General features: G+C 39.2%; 1 protein-coding gene, 1 long non-coding RNA gene and 1 pseudogene across 5 annotated transcripts in view; 1 reads left to right on the top strand and 2 right to left on the bottom strand.

Annotated features, from left to right (window-relative positions):
- LOC138819786 (uncharacterized) overlaps positions 1-18160 on the top strand; it is a 149102-nt gene that overhangs the window by 26192 nt on the left and 104750 nt on the right. The gene's annotated exons all lie outside the window — the stretch shown is intronic.
- LOC138819780 (olfactory receptor 2Y1B-like) lies at positions 4977-5924 on the bottom strand. The gene has a single exon (XM_070011313.1). It carries the CDS (start codon positions 5922-5924, stop codon positions 4977-4979), a length of 948 nt encoding a protein of 315 aa, XP_069867414.1.
- LOC138819777 (olfactory receptor 2Y1B-like) lies at positions 14594-16115 on the bottom strand (annotated as a pseudogene).

The following is an 18160-nucleotide window of genomic DNA, read 5'->3' on the forward strand; positions in this document are numbered from 1 at the left end:
GTGAAAGAGTGCAGCTCCATCTTGGGAACAAACTGTCCCCCACCCAACAACAAAATGTATCACCATTGTGAATTAAAAATTAACCTGGATGTATTTTATTCTTAATTTGTTAAATGGCAACTCCTTTGTACAGCTGCCTAAAGATAATAAAAGATAAAAAAAAACCCAAATCCAAAGAGGAATAAACATTTAAAACATAAGAAATAGCTGGGAGCCGGTGGCTCATGCCTGTCATCCTAGCTACTGAGGAGGCTGAGATCTGAGGACCACGGTTCAAAGCCAGCCCAGGCAGAAAAGTCCGTGAGAGGGCTGGGAAGGTGGCTCAGTGGTAGAGCGCTTGCTTTGCATGCCTGAGGCCCTGGGTTCGATTCCTCAGCACCACATAAGCAAAAGGAAAAAAGCCGGAAATGGCGCTGTGGCTCAAGTGGTAGAGCTCTAGCCTTGAGCTGAAGAGCTGAGGGACAGCGCCCAGGCCCAGAGTTCAGGCCCCATGACCGGATCCCCTCCCCAAAAAAAGAAAAGTCCGTGAGACTGTTATTTCCAATTAATCACCAGAAAACTGAAAGTGGTGCTGTGGCTCAAGTGGTAGAGCGCTTGCCTTGAGCTGATGAGCTCAGGGATAGTGCCCAAGCCCAGAGTTCAAGCCCCATGACCGAGAAAAAGAAAGAAAGAAAGAAAAGAAAAGAAAGAAAGAAAGAAAGAAAGAAAGAAAGAAAGAAAGAAAGAAAGAAAGAAAGAAAGAAAGAAAGGAAGGAAGGAAGGAAGGAAGGAAGGAAGGAAGAAAGGAAGAAAAATAAGGGCAAATAAATACTTTCTAAGATTAATAAAAATTGAGATCATTTGTAGAAAACTTATCTTACCAGAAATATTTTAAAAAGATCCTGTGGAGAAAAGCAAAATGGTATAGACAATCAACTTGGATCTACTAATCAGCATGATCTGGGGGTTTGTGATTCCAGTGGGCCTAGGTACAACAATGTTAGTAAGAGCTTCACTCAACAAAAAATCTTGGTGTGGTAGCTTGTACCTGTCATCCGGGATATGAGGGTGACATAAATAGGAAAATTGATCTAGGCTAGCCCCAGCCTCCCCGCCATAAAAGTATGACACTGTCTGAAAAAATAACAAAGGCAAAATGGTCTGAGACATGACCCAACTGATAGAATGCCTGCCTAGTGAGCGCAGAAGACTCTCAATTTAAACCCCAGTGCTGCCAAAAATAGAGTGTGGGAGTGAGGGAGTTAGCGAGAGAGGGAGGGGGAGGGAAGTGTTGGTACAATAAAAGCTTTATTTGTTCTTAATCTTAATTATTCTAACAGATTGCAGTTAGTAATACATCACAACCAAAATGTATCCTATGATTATAGCTCATGAATGAAAAAAAAACATAATACAGATGGAATACTAGTTTTCTGTAAGATACTTATAATACCCTTGCGAAGTGGAGGATTAGTGGAAATACATATTGCAGTCTCTAAATTTAATTTTTTTTAAAGAAACAAAATGGACAAATTGATATTCCAAGAAAGGAGAAGAACTAAAACCATGGCATAACCTGTAATAAACTATGCAATAGGACAGAGAAAGTTGCTCTCCATTGATACTTCTTTGCTGTTGTTTTCTTCTTCTTCTTAACTTCTTTGGCTTTCTTAGACCTGGTTTTGCTCAGTACCTAGCTTGGCCTAAAACTCCAGACCCTTTCTCCCTAGTGCTGGAAATAGAGCGCTGTGCTACAATGCCCAGCTACTTCTCAGTATTCATGGAACTAAAATTTACTATTATGATTATTTGAAAGCATGCCAAAAAGTAAAAGTGATGGACAGAATTGTAGATTATGCTTATTATGAGTAATTTTTGGCAGATGAACTGAACTGAAAGATCACCCTAAATGTTCTAGTTCTGAATTAATCATTCCAGTACAATATTTATCTCATCTCATTTCACAAGACTTTATTGTGATGTGACTTTTCTAACAAATACCCACTAGGAACTCACCCAAATTTTCCAGTTATGAACCCAATAATCCAGAGGTAGATTATGGTTCACTTAGTTGACATTCAAATGTGCATGAACAAATTTTCTCTGTGACCACACACAGCGGATTGTCTCCATGTCATGTTCATGGGTTCCCTCTTGTGTATTCCTCCAAGAATCCCTTCTTGATTTATTTCAACAAGTCTGACTGTGCCCCAGTTCTTTATGGTATAATGTATTAGAAACTGGGCATTATAGATTTTGAGTTTTATCAGGGACTGAAAATGATTTTAAGTCAGCTCTTATGGCTTACATACTTGTTTTCCTAAATATATGAGCTGAAAGACATTCAGGTTAGAATGTTTGTGTATACAGTTGGTAGTGAGTGGCTAAATGATAAGACAATTTATCAGTGATAACTGTGTTTTTACATGAATTCAGTGTTCCTGTGTCCTTGAACTGGGAGCTCACCAGAATGGAACCCAGTGATAATATCCTTGTGGAATATTTCTTGTGTTCTGGATTTTAATTGTGAAGTCAAAGTGTTCTGTCCAGTCAACTCTCGCCTGAAAGTCAAGGGAAAGGAAGTGCTGCTTTTGCCTCCCACAAATTTTTTGACTTCAAAAGAGAGGAGGCCCATTGGAGACTGGTAGCATCTGAGAAGACACTTTTCCCCTGTAGTGTGAAGGAATCAGATTAGGGCTTCTGGCCTTGAGAAGCCCTGTGATTCATCATCTACTGTACAGATAGATGGCTGAGGCTCAAAGTCTGGGCATTGGTACACTAACCAACTGAGATTAGGAAGGAACTGGTGGATAATCTCCTTCTCTTCTGACCCTGAATCTAAGTGGCAATAGTATCAAACTATCTTCTGATCCTCAGGCAGTGTTTCTACACTATTAGATCACCTCAGGAGCCTAAGGCCGTGCTGTGGGGATAGCAGATCATCTTCCTACACTAAGGCCACCTATGTACATTGTTTCTGTCCACAGGGGCACTGGAAAGGCCATTCTAAGTCAGGAGAAGGAGAATTGTTTACTAAGTGTAGCCTTGGAGACTTCTGTGTCCCAGTGCAGCAATTATAATGAACAAATACCTGGATCCCAAGATCTGCTTTGTTTTCTCTATTCCCCTCATAACTGCCCACACTAAACCAGATCTATTCAGTGTCCTCAGAACACATCTATGACTTGCTAGAGTCTAGGAATCCTCACACTTCCCTGCTTTGGCACTGGTCCAATCACATCAAAATCCATGTCTGTCTTGAAGTGCACAGTGGTCACTGCCCCTTAAGTGTGTTCCTTCTCAGAACTCTTCAGATAGTGCTCCTGTATTCTCAGATGTACCATTAATCCAGTTAAATACTTGTTTTCATTCAATGCTTTCCCTATTCTGTTACAATATTTAATGTATCAATGTTTCTTATTTTGTTTTTAATTGAGTTTGTTTAAAATCTGTTCATTTGTTCAAAAATTATATAGAGAGCATATAAAATAACCATATACAAATAAATAAATACAAGAGCCATTCTTCAATTATATGCATTTATTTTTGATATCCTAATGTAACACTAGGACGTAGCTCTGCCATTGCTAGGTTTGCAACCTTGAAAACTTTCATGACATAGTTGAGCCTCACTTTCCCCATTAGTAAGTAGATGTTAACAACACCTATTACAAATCTGCCATCTGTGGATTAATGGCATACAGCAAGTGAGCTGTGTGGTATGTGTTGACATTCAGTGGTAGTTAGTTTTACTCTAAAAATAATCATTTTATTTCTCCCTCCTCTGTCTTTCACTCCAAGGAGGTCCACCATCTAAGGAGAGACAGGTATCATTTTAAATTATTGCAATTAAAATGGTAGATGCTACAATCTATTATTTCATTCAGATAACTTAAATTGGTAGTGGGGAACATTGAATGAATTTGAAACACTATTGACTTACTGGTCTTAATTCACATACAATTAATGTAAAATGATGGATTAGAAAGTAGATTTCTAGCCCAGTGCCAGTGGCTCATGCCTGTCAGCTACTCAGGAGGCTGAGATCTGAGGGTCGAGGTTCAAAACCAGCTTGGGCAGGAAAGTTTGTGAGACTCTTATCTCCAATTAAACACCAGAAAACCGGAAGTGGCACTATGGCTCAAATGGTAGAGCACTAGCCTTGAGCTAAAGAGCTCAGGGACAGTGCCCAGGCCCAGAGTACAAGCCCCATGACTGACAAAGTAGATTTCTATAGTTCAATAGGATAGGGAAGGATTCTTAGATGAGCTGTTACTGAGAGAAAACCTTATGCGGTAATCTGTGTGCCAGGCACTCTCCTAAGAACTCAACATCTATTAACCCAGTTATTCCTTACAATAACCTTGGGTGGCCATTATAAACTACTTTTTAACAGCTTCATGGAGATATGATTCCCACATTATGCAATTTAAATGGAACTATGTAAATACGTTAACGATTATTTGAAATATGCACCATATCACACATATTTAAAGTCTATAATCCAGTAGTTTTCAGTATATTCACAGAGCTGAGTATTTTAGTTGAAACATGTTAGAATATTTTCACTATTCCAAATGACATCTGATACCCATTTCTAATCTCCATTAACTGTTGTGTCCAGACAAGAACTAACTTGTTTTCCTCATCTACAAATGTGCCATCTCTGGACATTTTATATGAAAAGACTATAATATGGGACCCTTTATATCTATCTTCTCTCCCTTAACATACTTCTTTTGAGGTTTATCTATGTAGTACATTTTAGCAATACATTTTAAAATTTTCTCCGGATAGTTGTATAAGATGGCTTTAATTTGAACAGGTCAATTCATGTGTACAGTGTGTCTTGATCAGAGTGACTCCTCACCCCTTCCATCATTTTCCCTCTCCCCTACCATTTCCTATCCCTGCCCATCCGCTCATGTTTCCTTAGTTCCTCTTTCATAATTCTTTTCCATGACTAATAATGTTCCACTTTTATGGCTGTGCCGTGTTCATTCCCCTCCTACCCCTGAACCTCTGTCTCTCCCTAGTACCTTCCAGAGAGCCCCTTTCATATCCTTGTTCCTAAGGGTATAAATCAGAGGGTTGAGCATGGGGATAATTATAGTATAGAAAAGGGCAACGAACTTCCCCTCACTCTCAGAATAACTGCCCATGGGCTGTAAATAAGTGTAGATGGCTGAGCCATAAAAGAGAGACACGACCACAAGGTGGGACCCACAAGTCCCAAAAGCCTTTCTACGTCCAGCCACTGAGTTGACCTTGAGCACGGCCCTGCTGATGTGTGCATAGGAGCCCAGAATTAGTGCTGCAGGAAAGACTAAGATCACAACCCGGGCCACAAACATCTTGGCCTCTGTTCCTCCCGTGTCCTCACAAGCCAGCTTTAGGAAGACGGGCATCTCACAGAAGAAGTGATTCAGTAGGTGGCCACAGATGGGCATGGCCATCATGAGGCCAGTCTGAATCACCGAGTTCACCAGACCTCCCAACCAGGAAGAAATAGCTAGCGCCTGGCAGAGGCGGGGGTGCATGATGGTCGTGTAGTGGAGCGGACGGCACACGGCAGCGTAGCGGTCGAAGGCCATCACCACCAGCAGCACACACTCAGTTCCACCCAGCGTGAGGACAATGAAGAGCTGCATCATACATCTTCCATAGCTGATGGTCCGGTCATGACCCTGAAGGTTGATTAGAAGTTGGGGCACGGTGCCAGTGGTGTAGCAGAGATCCAGGAAGGAGAGATGGCAGAGAAAGAAATACATGGGTGTGTGCAGTCGAAGGTCTAGTTGGGAGAGAATAATGATAGTGCTGTTACCAAAGAGAGTTAGGGAGTAGAAAATGGAAATGAAGACAAGGAAGAGAAGTTCCAGTTGAGGCCAATCTGAGAAGCCCACCAAAATGAAGCCATTGCTCAAAGTCGTGTTGAGTCTTCCCATAGCCTTTCACCTGCACAAATAGCACAAGACCATTCAAGTCTTTTGTGAAGAATGTGAATTAATATCTTATTTCACCATTTCCCCAAGTTCTACAGAATGTTGGGTTTTATTTTCTGTTTTGCTATTCAGTTTAGTTTTTTTAGTATTCTGTTTTTATTTCTGCTCTTTCCTAGGAGGTCTAAAGGTCATTGGGCTAGGAGTATGTGTCCTTGGCTTGAACCCTAATTCTGCTGCCTGTTTGGTCCATGACATTAGCCAGGCCACTCAGTCATCTGGCTGTAAAGTCCTTGTCTGGAAGTAGAGATGGTGTTCTGCCTTCCTTGTAGTAGTGGCTGTCAGAGTAGGTGAAAGGAAAATGCTGAACCTGAATTAGACAAATATAGAACAGGAAGGATCCAACTTGCAAAAGTGACAGTCATTTTATTAGACTTACAACTGAAAGGCATTGATGTCCTAAAGGCATCGTAATGAGACCCACTTAACACGCAACAACAGTGCCTACTTGAGTGCTGGATTTAACCAAATACAAGATCAAAGTAGTTAAAAATCATCAGAGGATTTTGACCTGTCTAATTTATATCATCAGGGTCTTTCTGATGAAGAACTCCACTACGTAGAATATTCAAGCAAGACCATGGTTAATTAATTCCCTGGCTCATTTCCCACTGCCCTGTTCACTCTTTTGCAAATCTCTCAGCTCCCTTATTTCCATCTTTAAGAGATTTCTCTGATTCTTTGATCCATTATGGATCATGCATCTACTTATGAAAAGTTGCGATTTTCTAGTCACTATGACTTAGATCAGATAAATAGTTTCAGGTCCTAGTACAAGGACTGGCACAGAAAAACGTTTTTATCTGTAAGTTCTTTGATGCTTCAAACAAATCTTTAACAGATCCTTAGGAAGGAGCAAAGCCTCCTCCCTCCATTTTCTTGCTTTCTTGCCTGTCTCCCCTTTCCTTCCCTTCCCTTCTGTTTTCTTCCCTCTTCCCTTCCCTTTCTTCTTCCCTTCTCTTTTCTTCCCTCTTCTCTTCTCTCCTTCCTTGCTTCCTTGCTGGGAGTTTGAATCAGGGTCTTGTGCTCTCCCTAAGCTTTTATGTTTTTGTTTTTGTTTTTTTTTTTTTTTGCTCATGGCTGGTGCTCTACAACTTGACCAACACATCCAGTGAGATTCTTAATGCGGTATAGCTTCAAAGGCAAAGTTTCTCTATCTATGTTCTATCATCTTGATAATTTTTCTGCCTACCCAGGACTTTGACACTTGTGTGTCTGCTTGTGAGTCCCTTCTTTTGGAGACGTGTCATGCTTTTAAATCTACAAGGGTCTGTTCTGAGAATAGGCTGACTGGGAGAAACATAGCTTCAGTGCCCATCAGAATGGTTCCATGAACCCTGACCTGGAACTAATAGCAGTGACTCTTCGCGTCCAGCAGAGTCCACCTCCTTCTCCCTGAACTACCATGTTTTATATCTGTCATACAGGAGCCAGCTGCTGAAGTTGTAGCAACTTCACAATCCCTCAGCATTTTTCTTCCTTTTGGTTAGTAGCTAGCATCTGACTTATGTTTGTATTTGGTAACTACTTAAAAAAAAATTCCCTGGAAAACATTTCCTTTGTTCCCCCCCAAGAGCAGCTAACTTTTCACTTGAACACAAATTTAGGCTCTGATAGATCTTGCATTGTATTTCCAGTCTTACATCTCATAACTCAGGTCCCTTTGGCCCCTGTTCGCCCAGGCTCGGGGACTTGGCACTATTGGAGAGCCTTCGTGCATGTAGATGAGTGGGTAAGGAGGCATAAAGAGCATAGGGAACATTCAGAATGAGCAACCTCTTTCAACTAAAAGTGCTTCCACATTGAGGAAAGTAAGCCTGCCATGCAAGCTTTACTTACTGTGTTTGATATTCCTCTAGTGAAGGAGATAGCTTGAAGATATCCATTCCTTTCATATTGTTCGATTCTTTTATTCCAGTAAAGGAACAAAATGATGTAGGGTTCACAGAAATGGTTCCTAATGTGTCTCATTTTCATCTCAACCATTGCTAGATATTCACAGATTAACTTTCTACGGTTTCATTCTTACATTTAAGTATGGGACCTGGTAGCCTGAATTGGTAAGATAGAGAGAATTTTGCAAATTTCGGCTAAAATGTTGAATCAGAACCATGACTAAATATATAGAATAAAAGAACAATGAAATTAATGAAGCATTTGCAGCATTCTACGTGAGAAACCAATATTTCTAATTAGGTTTTAGGTTGGAAAAGAGAATGCATGATTGTTTATACACCTGTTTAATCATCTGTCCTAGGAAAATGCTTTATTGAACTTATGAAACCCAAACTCAACTGTAAATGGTGACATTTACAGAAACAAAGATTGTGACTCAATATTTAAAAAAAAAACCTTGAAAAAATAATAAAGTCTAAAAATAGACATTTAGAATGGAAGCAATGTTCCTGTGACATCCAATATTACTGCTTATTCATAGGCTGAATAATGACCTTTCAGAACATTGCAAAACTATTCCTGTATTAGATGAAAGATTGTTTATTTTGAACCATCTCACCAAACCCTGATTTTCTTGAGTTTTCTAATATTACCTATATTTTGACTTTGCATATTTGCTTCCTACGTGTACAACACTCTCTGGGTCTATGTGTAATGTTTATGCATAATAAACTTCTTGAGAAATCATGTTTATTTCTTCCCAGTAATGCGCCATGGTGTATATACTCCAGTCCACTCCCATAGTTTAATATTGTTAAGTTAAAATGTGACTCCCCTTAATCCACAGAATTTCATCTTCGATTTGAACAAAGGAAGAGCTGCCATAAATTCTTTCCTAATTACCTTCATTGTCCGACCATCCATTGTTAAGTTTGAAGCTAGCTTCATATCCTCCTATTATGTGTTTGTATGCAGTTTTTCTGGTAGTGTTTGGGAGGTTGATCTTAAGACTGAGTCTAACTAAGCACCCAAAGCATCCATTTACCCATCTCCATCACTACCCACTGTTCTACAGACTCAGTTAATCTCTGTCTGGACCCCATCCTTTTCAACTACAAAATGCATGGTATTCCATCTTATCTCTGGTGATCTAGAAGATTCTTCCAACCAAATTTGAGTAGCAAACAATTCCATTTTTTTCTACTATAACCATTCAAACCCAGCGATTAGTCATGGTCAGTTTAGTTACACCCACAACAATATGAACAAATAGCTTGTTTCTCCTATGATTCAGCACGCAGAACACTGTCTCCATCTAGGATGGGTTTACACTTGTTGTCTACTTCCCTAATGTATGCCTCTTGGTTTATTTCAACAACTTTGGCCCTGCATCTGATCTGTGTCTCCTACCTTTGATGTCTGCAATTGACTTTGCATATTAGAGTACTGAAATTACAGGATTTGAGTTTTAGGAGGGACTTCAGAATAATTGTAAGTCAGTCCTAATGTTTAACATTTAAAGCAAATATTTTTAAGTGTTTGGACTTGGAGAGAAAGATACACAAGTGAGAATTTTTTGGTCATGCTGGGTATAGAGTAGGTAGAGGATAGCTAGATGGGGAAGAACAAAAGACTCTGACAATCTTTCATGATGAAGATATTTTCCCCCTCTCCCCAATGAAGCCCAATGCTCATTTCCTAGTAGAAAAATTCTTGTTCTTTAGATTTTTAATGGTAAAGATAAGAATAGCCCACTTAGTAAGCAATTACCTGGAGTTTAAGGTTAAAACACTGCTGCTTTTACCTCCCTCAGTTCTATTGGCTTCAAGAGAGATCCATCGCTCACTAGAGACTGACAGTATCTAGTGATGTCTGAAGATGTTCATATCCTCTCTGGTTGCAATTTTACCTGTAGTAGGAAGAGCTCAGTTTAGAGCTCCTCTGTACCTCCCCCTTCACAACAGATGTGGCTGAGGCTCATATTCTCAGAGGTAGAAACAACCTTCTGAAGGATCCCATGATGCTCCCGGTAACCGAGACCAAGAAGGAAATGATGTATCATCAGACCATCTCCTGTCCTTAAAATTGAGCACACCAATTATACCCTAAGTGCTTTAGTGATGCCTTTAAAAAGCAGTAGATTGTTGTTTACTGCATCCTAGCTCTGGGGTCCTCTGGGCCTCAATATGGCAATTATAATCAATAGATACCTTTCTACCATCTTCCCCACGCACTGTCCACACTGATGTGATCTCTTTATATAACTTCTGGCTGACCATGACACTCTGAAGCCTGGGATTCCTCAAACCTCCCTACTTTGACCTTCATCTTATTGGCTCTACACCAATCTATATTTGTGTGTCTACACTCTACCGTCTTTGGGCAGTGACAGAGTTATGTAATGACACATTTCTCAGAAGGCATCCTAGTCATTAAGTAATGTCTGTACTTTCATTTTCAGCACTTGAATGAAAATGATCAAGCGGACAATGATCAAATGATGCAAATTATAATCATTAAAGCAAACCGATTTCTCCCACTGTCCCTCTTCAATGTCAGTGTCTTTTTTCCCTTATCCCAGATGAAATTTGAACCGCTGTTTTCATGGCTTACCAACAAGAGTGTCCTGTGGGAGGCACCTGCTGAGACATTCCACAGCTTGTGTTTGGTCAGCCTGTGAGGGACCCACCATGACGTGTTCTTGGTGCTGCCTATCCAGTGATGTACCTACATGGCCAGCACAGATCTTCCCAACCTGCTACATGTCTGCCAATGCGAGGTGCTACCAGGTTTCAGTTTCAGCTCCAAGTAACCAGTCATCTCCATAATTAGTTTTCCAGAGCAAGTATTGAACAATGTTCCAGCAAATGTATTCACTAGTATTTATTATGTTCGGGCCACTATTGGAAGTGGAGATATCTGTAGGATGGTAATTAGCATAGTATGGACCAGTAATCCAAAATATGAAAAAGCCCACAGTAACTCACATGTTTCCTAGCTTCAAGGAAGGTTTTCATGGAGAAATCGCAATGTGGTTGTATCCATTACTTCTGTGTTGCTGTGACAAAATAACTGACACAAAAAGCCAGACAACAGAGCCAGATCTGAACTGCGATCCTCAGGTTTCAGCCTCCTGAGTAGCTAGGATTACAGGTATGAGTCACTGGTGCCCAGCAATGTCATTCATTTTCAGGGACTAGAGTTTTGAATATGAGAGATTACATGCAATATTTGTCTGTCTTATTTCACTTAATATTGTAATTTTCAGTTTCTTTTTTATGAAAGCATAAGTTCATTTTCTTTACAACTGAATAATACTCCATTGTGCATATATACCACATTTTCTTTATCTATCCATTGATGTGTACCTAAACTGATAACATATTTTGGTTATTTTGAATGGTGTTGCTATAAACATGCTGAATAGATATCTCAATTGTATGTTGACTTATTGTATGTTGACTCTGGATTTATAGCCAGGAATGATATGGCAGGATCAGATGGTAGTTTTGTTTTAGATTTTAAGGAACCTCCATACTCATATCTTGGTTCAGTGTTGCATCACCTAGTTACATTCCTACCACACAAGGAACACCTATCCCCAAATCCCTGTCAGGATTTGCTGGGTTTCTTTTTTTGTTGCCTGCCTTCCCTTTCCTTCCTTCCTTCCTTCCTTCCTTCCTTCCTTCCTTCCTTCCTTCCTTCCTTCCTTCCTTCCTTCCTTCCTTCCTTCCTTCCTTCCTTCCTTCCTTCCTTCCTTCCTTCCTTCCTTCCTTCCTTCCTTCCTTCCTTCCTTCCTTCCTTCCTTCCTTCCTTCCTTCCTTCCTTCCTTCCTTCCTTCCTTCCTTCCTTCCTTCCTTCGTCATAGGGCATCAACTCTGGGCCTGGGCGCCATCCCTGAGCTCTTCAGCTCAAGGCTAGTGCTCTACCACTTGAGCCGCAGCACCACTTCTGGTTTTCTGGTGGTTAATTGGAAATAAGAGTCTTAGGCTTTATTGCCCAGGCTGGCTTTGAACCTCAATCCTCAGAACTCAGCCACCTGAGTAGGTAGGATTACAGGTGTGAGCTACTGGTGCCTGACTCTTTTTTTGTCTTTCTTTCTCTTTCTCTCTTTCTTCCTTCCCTCCCTCCCTCCTTTCTTTCCTTTCCCCTTTCCTTTCCCCTTCCCTTCCCCCTCCCCTTCCCCCTCCCCTTCCCTCTTCCCTTCCCTCTTCCCTTCCCCCTTCCCTTCTCTCTTCCCCTTCCCTCCCCTCCCTCCCCTCCCCTCCTCTTTCTCTGGTTGTGGAGTGTGAACTCAGAGCCTAGGAGCTGTCCCTGAACTCTTTTGCTTGGGGCTAGTGCTCTTCCATTTTGAGCCACAGCATCACTCACAGTTTTTGAGTGGTTAGTTGGAGATAAGAATCTCGTGGAGACTTTTCTGCTCTGGCTGGCTTTGAATTGTGATCCTCAGATCTCATCCTCTTGAGATGACAGGCATGAGCCACCAGCATCCAGCTTGTTTTTTTTTTTTTTGTCAGCCATCCTGACTAGGATGAGATGTGTGTTGATTTGCATTTCCTTTATGGCTAAAAATAGTGAACTTTTCTTCATATATTTGTTAGTTATTTATGCTTTATCTTTTGAACAATGTCTGTTCCATCATTTGTCCATTAATTTATTGGTTTGTTCTTTTTATGTTTAGTATTTAGAGCTCTTTATATATTTTGTCTATTAATCCTTGATATAATGAGTAACTGGAAAAGACTGGAAACAAACCCATGTTGTGGGTTTTGTTTTGATTCTGGTAGTTGTTTATTTTGCTGTCTAGAAGCTTTTAGATTTTTTACAATCTCATTTAAATTTTTCTTCTTATTTTCTGAGCAATTTGGGTTTTATTTAGAAAAGAATTCCCTGTACCTATGTTTTTCAAGGGATTTGCCTGCATGTTCCTCTAGTGGTTTCAAAGTTTCAGGACTTACATCAAGATCTTTAATCCATTCTGAAATTAATTTTTGTACAGTGCGAGGGATAGGAGTCTAGTTTCAGTGTTCCAATGTGGATAGCCTGTATTGTCTCTAATGTCGGTTAGAGAAGGTGGTAAAGCACCTTTGCCAAAAATCAGATGGCTGTAGTTACGGTTGTATTTTAAAAATCAAGCATATTTCATAGTTGTGAAGTAGTTTAAATGTTACAGTGTAGCTATTCTGCTATATTAGCTGTTTCAGCTGTTAAATTTAACGCATATTGCAATATTGAAAATTATTAAAAATTTAAGAGTCTAAAGATAGGTTTATCAAATGAACAACTGGAACGATATTAAGAGCTTTATTATTAAAACAAATTGCAAAGATGAGGAAAATTTTTTAACACAAATAGTCAAAACTTTTCCTCACTTAGGAAATATGTCCTTATTAAAATATTCTTTTTTTGTTGTTTCAGGGATCCTATTTAGTCTCTTTTCCCCTAAGTCTCCTTCTTTTAAATCAACAGATCAAGCTCAGTGTTTTTTAGTCTTACGTAGATTTTTTTAAGCTCAAAATTGCCTTTTGAAGAGTTAGAATATTAAGGATAAATTTAATGGCCTCAGATGACAGTTAATTGAGCTCTAAAAAAACAAGGAGATACATTGTCTAATAGCAAGAAAAATGTAGGTATTAAGAATACAATAAAATATTCACAATTCTTTTGTGGAAAAAACAAACAAACAAGGAGATAGATGCTGAGTGTTTATGTTCTGCGCCTACAGGGAAGTCATTTCTTACTTTCTCAGATGGCAACTAAGGGACACTGGAATCACTGGCACTTAATGGCTAAGGGTTCCCATCCTCTCTGCTGATCACTTAGTCACTTCCATAGTTATGAAGGCCTAAGGAGACCGAAGGCCTGTGGTAGATAATTGTGTGTGTGTGTGTGTGTGTATATATATATATATATATATATATATATATATATATATATATATATATATATACATATATATATATACATATATATATGTATATATATGTACATCATCTGACATGGAAAGGTAAAAGTGAAAAATTACTTGTTTCAGGCCGATTATTGGTTGCTGCCCCCAAAATAGAAAAATACAGAATTTCACATAGTAGTTACATAGTATTTTGGATTATTATAGGCAGATTCAAATCCTGACCATCTACTTAATGCCTAGGTAAGTAGGATCACATCATAGGGAAAATTACTTGACATTCAGTTTTGATCAGAGGCAGAGGGAATATATCTATATTGTGACAATGGAGTTCAATATTGTTTTTGATTTATACAGCATATTCAAGAAACAGGAAGTATTGTTGCCGAATACATTAGTTTTGCATAAAGAAGAGTGTTCCCATGGGACTCTGCTAAATGGTCTTGTTTGATGTTTTATAAGTAGGTAAATGATATGAGACCATGTCATGGTACCTCTGGCCATGATCTAATTTGCTCCAAGTAACAGCATCTCACTAGAAGAAATGAAGGGTAACAATTGCCAGAATACTTGAAACAATTAAGTAGAAGATCATCGGTGAACACATCCTCTGCATTCAAAGTAATCTCTGCAGTACTCCATTCTGAATCATAGATCTCTATTTAGTGTTGTTAAAATTAATGAAGAGTTCCCTATGGGAACACTTGACAAGTATTAACCAGAGCAACTCTGTTCTCAAGGAGATTCTTCTCACAAGTTCTACTATAAGTCAGCGTGTAGTGCCTCCTGTAGAGTGATCACAGACAATGAACTAAAAAGCATCTCTAGAGAACCCCACTTTCAACTTCCCAGAAAGGAAGACAAAAATCCTGAGGATTTTCCCTTTTTTCCTTGATTCTCTGTTACTCTTCATATCCTTGTTCCTCTGGGTATAAATCAGAGGACTGAGCATGGAGGTGATAGTATAAAGAAGGGTAATGAACATTCTTTATTCTCAGAATACCTGCCCCTTGGTTGGAAGTATAAAGCCGCACTGTAAAAAAGAGAAGCCACCATGAGATGTGACCCACAAGTTCTGAAAGCCTTCCTTTTCCTGGCCATTGACACTGCTCTGGCAATGTGTGTGTAGGACCACAGAGTTAGAGCTGAAAGAAATGCAGCAATGATGACTTGACATGACCATGCAAGTCAGAGCAGAGGATTCACAAACCCTCCCACCCAGGAAGCAGTAGCCAATGCCTGGCAGAGACATGGGTGCATAATGGTCATGTGATTGAGCAGATGACACACAGCAGCATAGAGGTCAAAGGCCATCACTGCCAAGAGCACATGCTCAGTTGAGCCCAGGTAGTGAGAGATAATAAATCACGCCACATATCTTCCAATGTGGATGGGCCTGTCATTTCCATGAAGATTGACCTGAAACTCAGGCACGGTGCTCACGTTGAAGCAGAGGTCCAGGAAGGAGTTGAGAAAGGAAGTAGTAGTGCATAGGTGTGTGCAGCCAGTGGTCCAGCCCGTAGAGAATGATGGTGGCAGCGTTGCCCAATAGAGTTCAAGAGTGGAATATTGAAATGAAGGTAAAAAAGGCAAGTTCCAGTTAAGGCCAACCTGAAAATTCCCCCAAAATGGAGTTAGCAACCAAACTAGGGTTGAATCTTCCCACAGCCTTCCACCTGCACAAATAGCAGAAGATGATTCAATGTCTCCTATAAAGAATGTGAATTTCAATGTTATTTCATATTCCTTCCTAAATGCTCCGTAGTCACTGGTCTTATTCCTAATTTCTTCTGTTGCTTTCTTGAATCTTCTGTTATTAATCCTGCTTGTCTCTGGATCAGGAGCTAGTTGAACTTTGAGCCCTTGTCCTGCCACATGTTTGGACATTGACCACTCATCTGAGTGTGATGATTCCTTGTCTGAAAGGGGAGAGATATGGTATGTTCTTCCTCATGGTACTGGGATGAGGACACAAAAGTAATGATGAATGAGAGATCACATTCACAAATAAAATCCATAAAGTACAGTGATGCTTCACCATTCAATGTTGTTCTATCTTGGTCCTATTCCTAGTCTATGAGGCAGAGTGTTTCAGGAGATTAGAGTCCAGGACTAACCATGTCAAGGCCACAAATTTTACCTCGATTGCTCATCTACTTCCTGTTGCAGATATAGTGACTGTACTAATTCAGGAAGCTCTGGTCTGCTATGTGTCAAGTAGTACTGATAAGTGGGTGGATCTATACTGAGAAAAAACTCCACAAATATGTTCCTTATGATGAATCCTACCCTGACAAATACTCTCCAAGTTTTTGTCTAGCTGGTGAAGCCATTCTTTATCATCTCCTCAGGAAGAGTCATTCTCTTTTCTCTGGATCAACCCTCTTTATCCAGCTTCTAATCTCTTTTAACACTCACTGCAAAACTTTTAAATATGTCTCTGTCCCTCTCAGAGCTTCAGGCTCCTCAGTGGTTGAAACACAGAGATTATAAAAACAATTATGCAGAAATCATTATTACATAGAAATAATCTATGGAAGGAATTAAAAAGGAATATTAGTTTCTTGCTTTATTATTATTGCTTATTGCTTATAGTGTCTAGCTTTATTAGTATTGCTTATATTATTGCTTATACACTTGTTTATTGTTGTTTATACCAAGAAATAGTAGCTCCTTGGTATACAGAAATTGCAAAGGGAACAGTACTTGCATGACTCATGGATATTAAATAAATTTTGTTCAGTGAAACATTTAACTTTGCATAAAAATCTGTAAAAAGGGGGGGGGAAGGAGAAGGATTGGGATTGGGATTGGGGGGGAGGGAGGAGGCTGGGAAGGGATGTGAAGGGTAAACAAAGGAGGAGGCTGCAATGCTTGGTAAGAAATGTACGCATTATCCTGCCCATGTAATTGTAACTCCTCTGTACAGAATGTTCACAAATAAAATTAAATTAAATTAAAAAAAATCTGTAAAAAATGATTTGTATTTAGAAATCATGCAGATTATCCAGAACACTGTTTAATAAACTAAGCAATATGCATGGGAATAAGAATTGCTTTTCTTTGATGGCTGATTTTGGCTGCTGTAGAACAGTTAATAGAATTATAAGATTTTTATGGGTTTCAATGTGTGTGTGTGTGTGTGTGTGTGTGTGTGTGTGTGTGTTTGTGTGTCCATATACATGTATCCTCTACCTCCTCAGAAAAATATACTCAGGTGTATTTTGGTTAATATTTGGAAGGGATTTTTTCAGTTTTTGTTTTGACATTGATTATATGTTGAAGGGAAATTCATTTTTATATGAAATTTGTACCACACAACTTTTCTGATCCTTCCTTTCTATCAGTTTTAGTTGTTGTTAGTTTGTTTCTTTGGGGGATTCTGTTGAATGGTCAGGTCGTCTGCAAATGGGGGTAGTTCTACTTCTTTCTTCCTAAAATAGTTGCCTCTAAATTCTTTGTTTTTCAAATACCAGATATCCACTTGTTTTGGATAGAAATGTACAAATATCAATTCAAAATTGATTATTCATAGTACCTGGTAACAAAACAACTAGAGCCAAACTTGGTCTTCGAGAAACTTTTTCTAAATGTTCCCAAAAGTATGTGCACTAATAAGAACAAACCTTGATTTAAACTATAGACTCTGAGTAAAAATGATTTCTCAGTGTTTGATCATCAGTTATAACAAATGGAAGGTGGGAAACATGGATAATGTAAGCGTCTATGCATGTTCAGGGGTGTAGAATCAACGGGAAGCCCCTGAATAACATTCAACTAACATTTATATTAAAGTCTCTAAGAATGAAAATCAAGACAAGGAAGAAATGAAGGACAAGCCAAGATTTTATAAGTTATGTTAAAGTTGATATAATTTGTAGAAATGTTTCAAGAGATGTTAACAGAAGTTCTTTGGAAAGAAGGAAAATGTTATTCAACTTGGATTCTGGTAAAGACAGACTACCAGAAGAATTAAGGATAGGTGATAAATAAAAGTTTTGTATTCTTAGTCTTAACCAGTCTAACAGATTACCATCCATAATAATTACAGCTGAAATGTATTCTACAATTATAGTTTGATGAGTATAAAAATGACACTAAGGGAATTTTTTATTTCCGTAATCATAAGTGGAGGATTAATTTTCAAGCTATATTGGAAATGTTTGTCAGCTACTTAAAAGTTTTTATAAAAAGGAACAAAATTGCCGTATGCCCAGTAGCTCACACCTGTAATCATAGCTACTCAGGAGGCTGAGATCTAAGGATCGAGATTCAAAACCAGCCCAGGCAGGAAAGTCCAGGAGGCTCTTATCTCCAGTAAACCACTCAGAAAACCAGAAGTGGTGCTGTGGCTCAAGTGGTAGAGCACTAGCCTTGA

This window comes from Dipodomys merriami, unplaced genomic scaffold (assembly GCF_024711535.1).
Source record: "Dipodomys merriami isolate MVZ:Mamm:240054 unplaced genomic scaffold, mDipMer1.0.p SCAF_819, whole genome shotgun sequence".
Lineage (NCBI taxonomy): Eukaryota > Metazoa > Chordata > Mammalia > Rodentia > Heteromyidae > Dipodomys > Dipodomys merriami.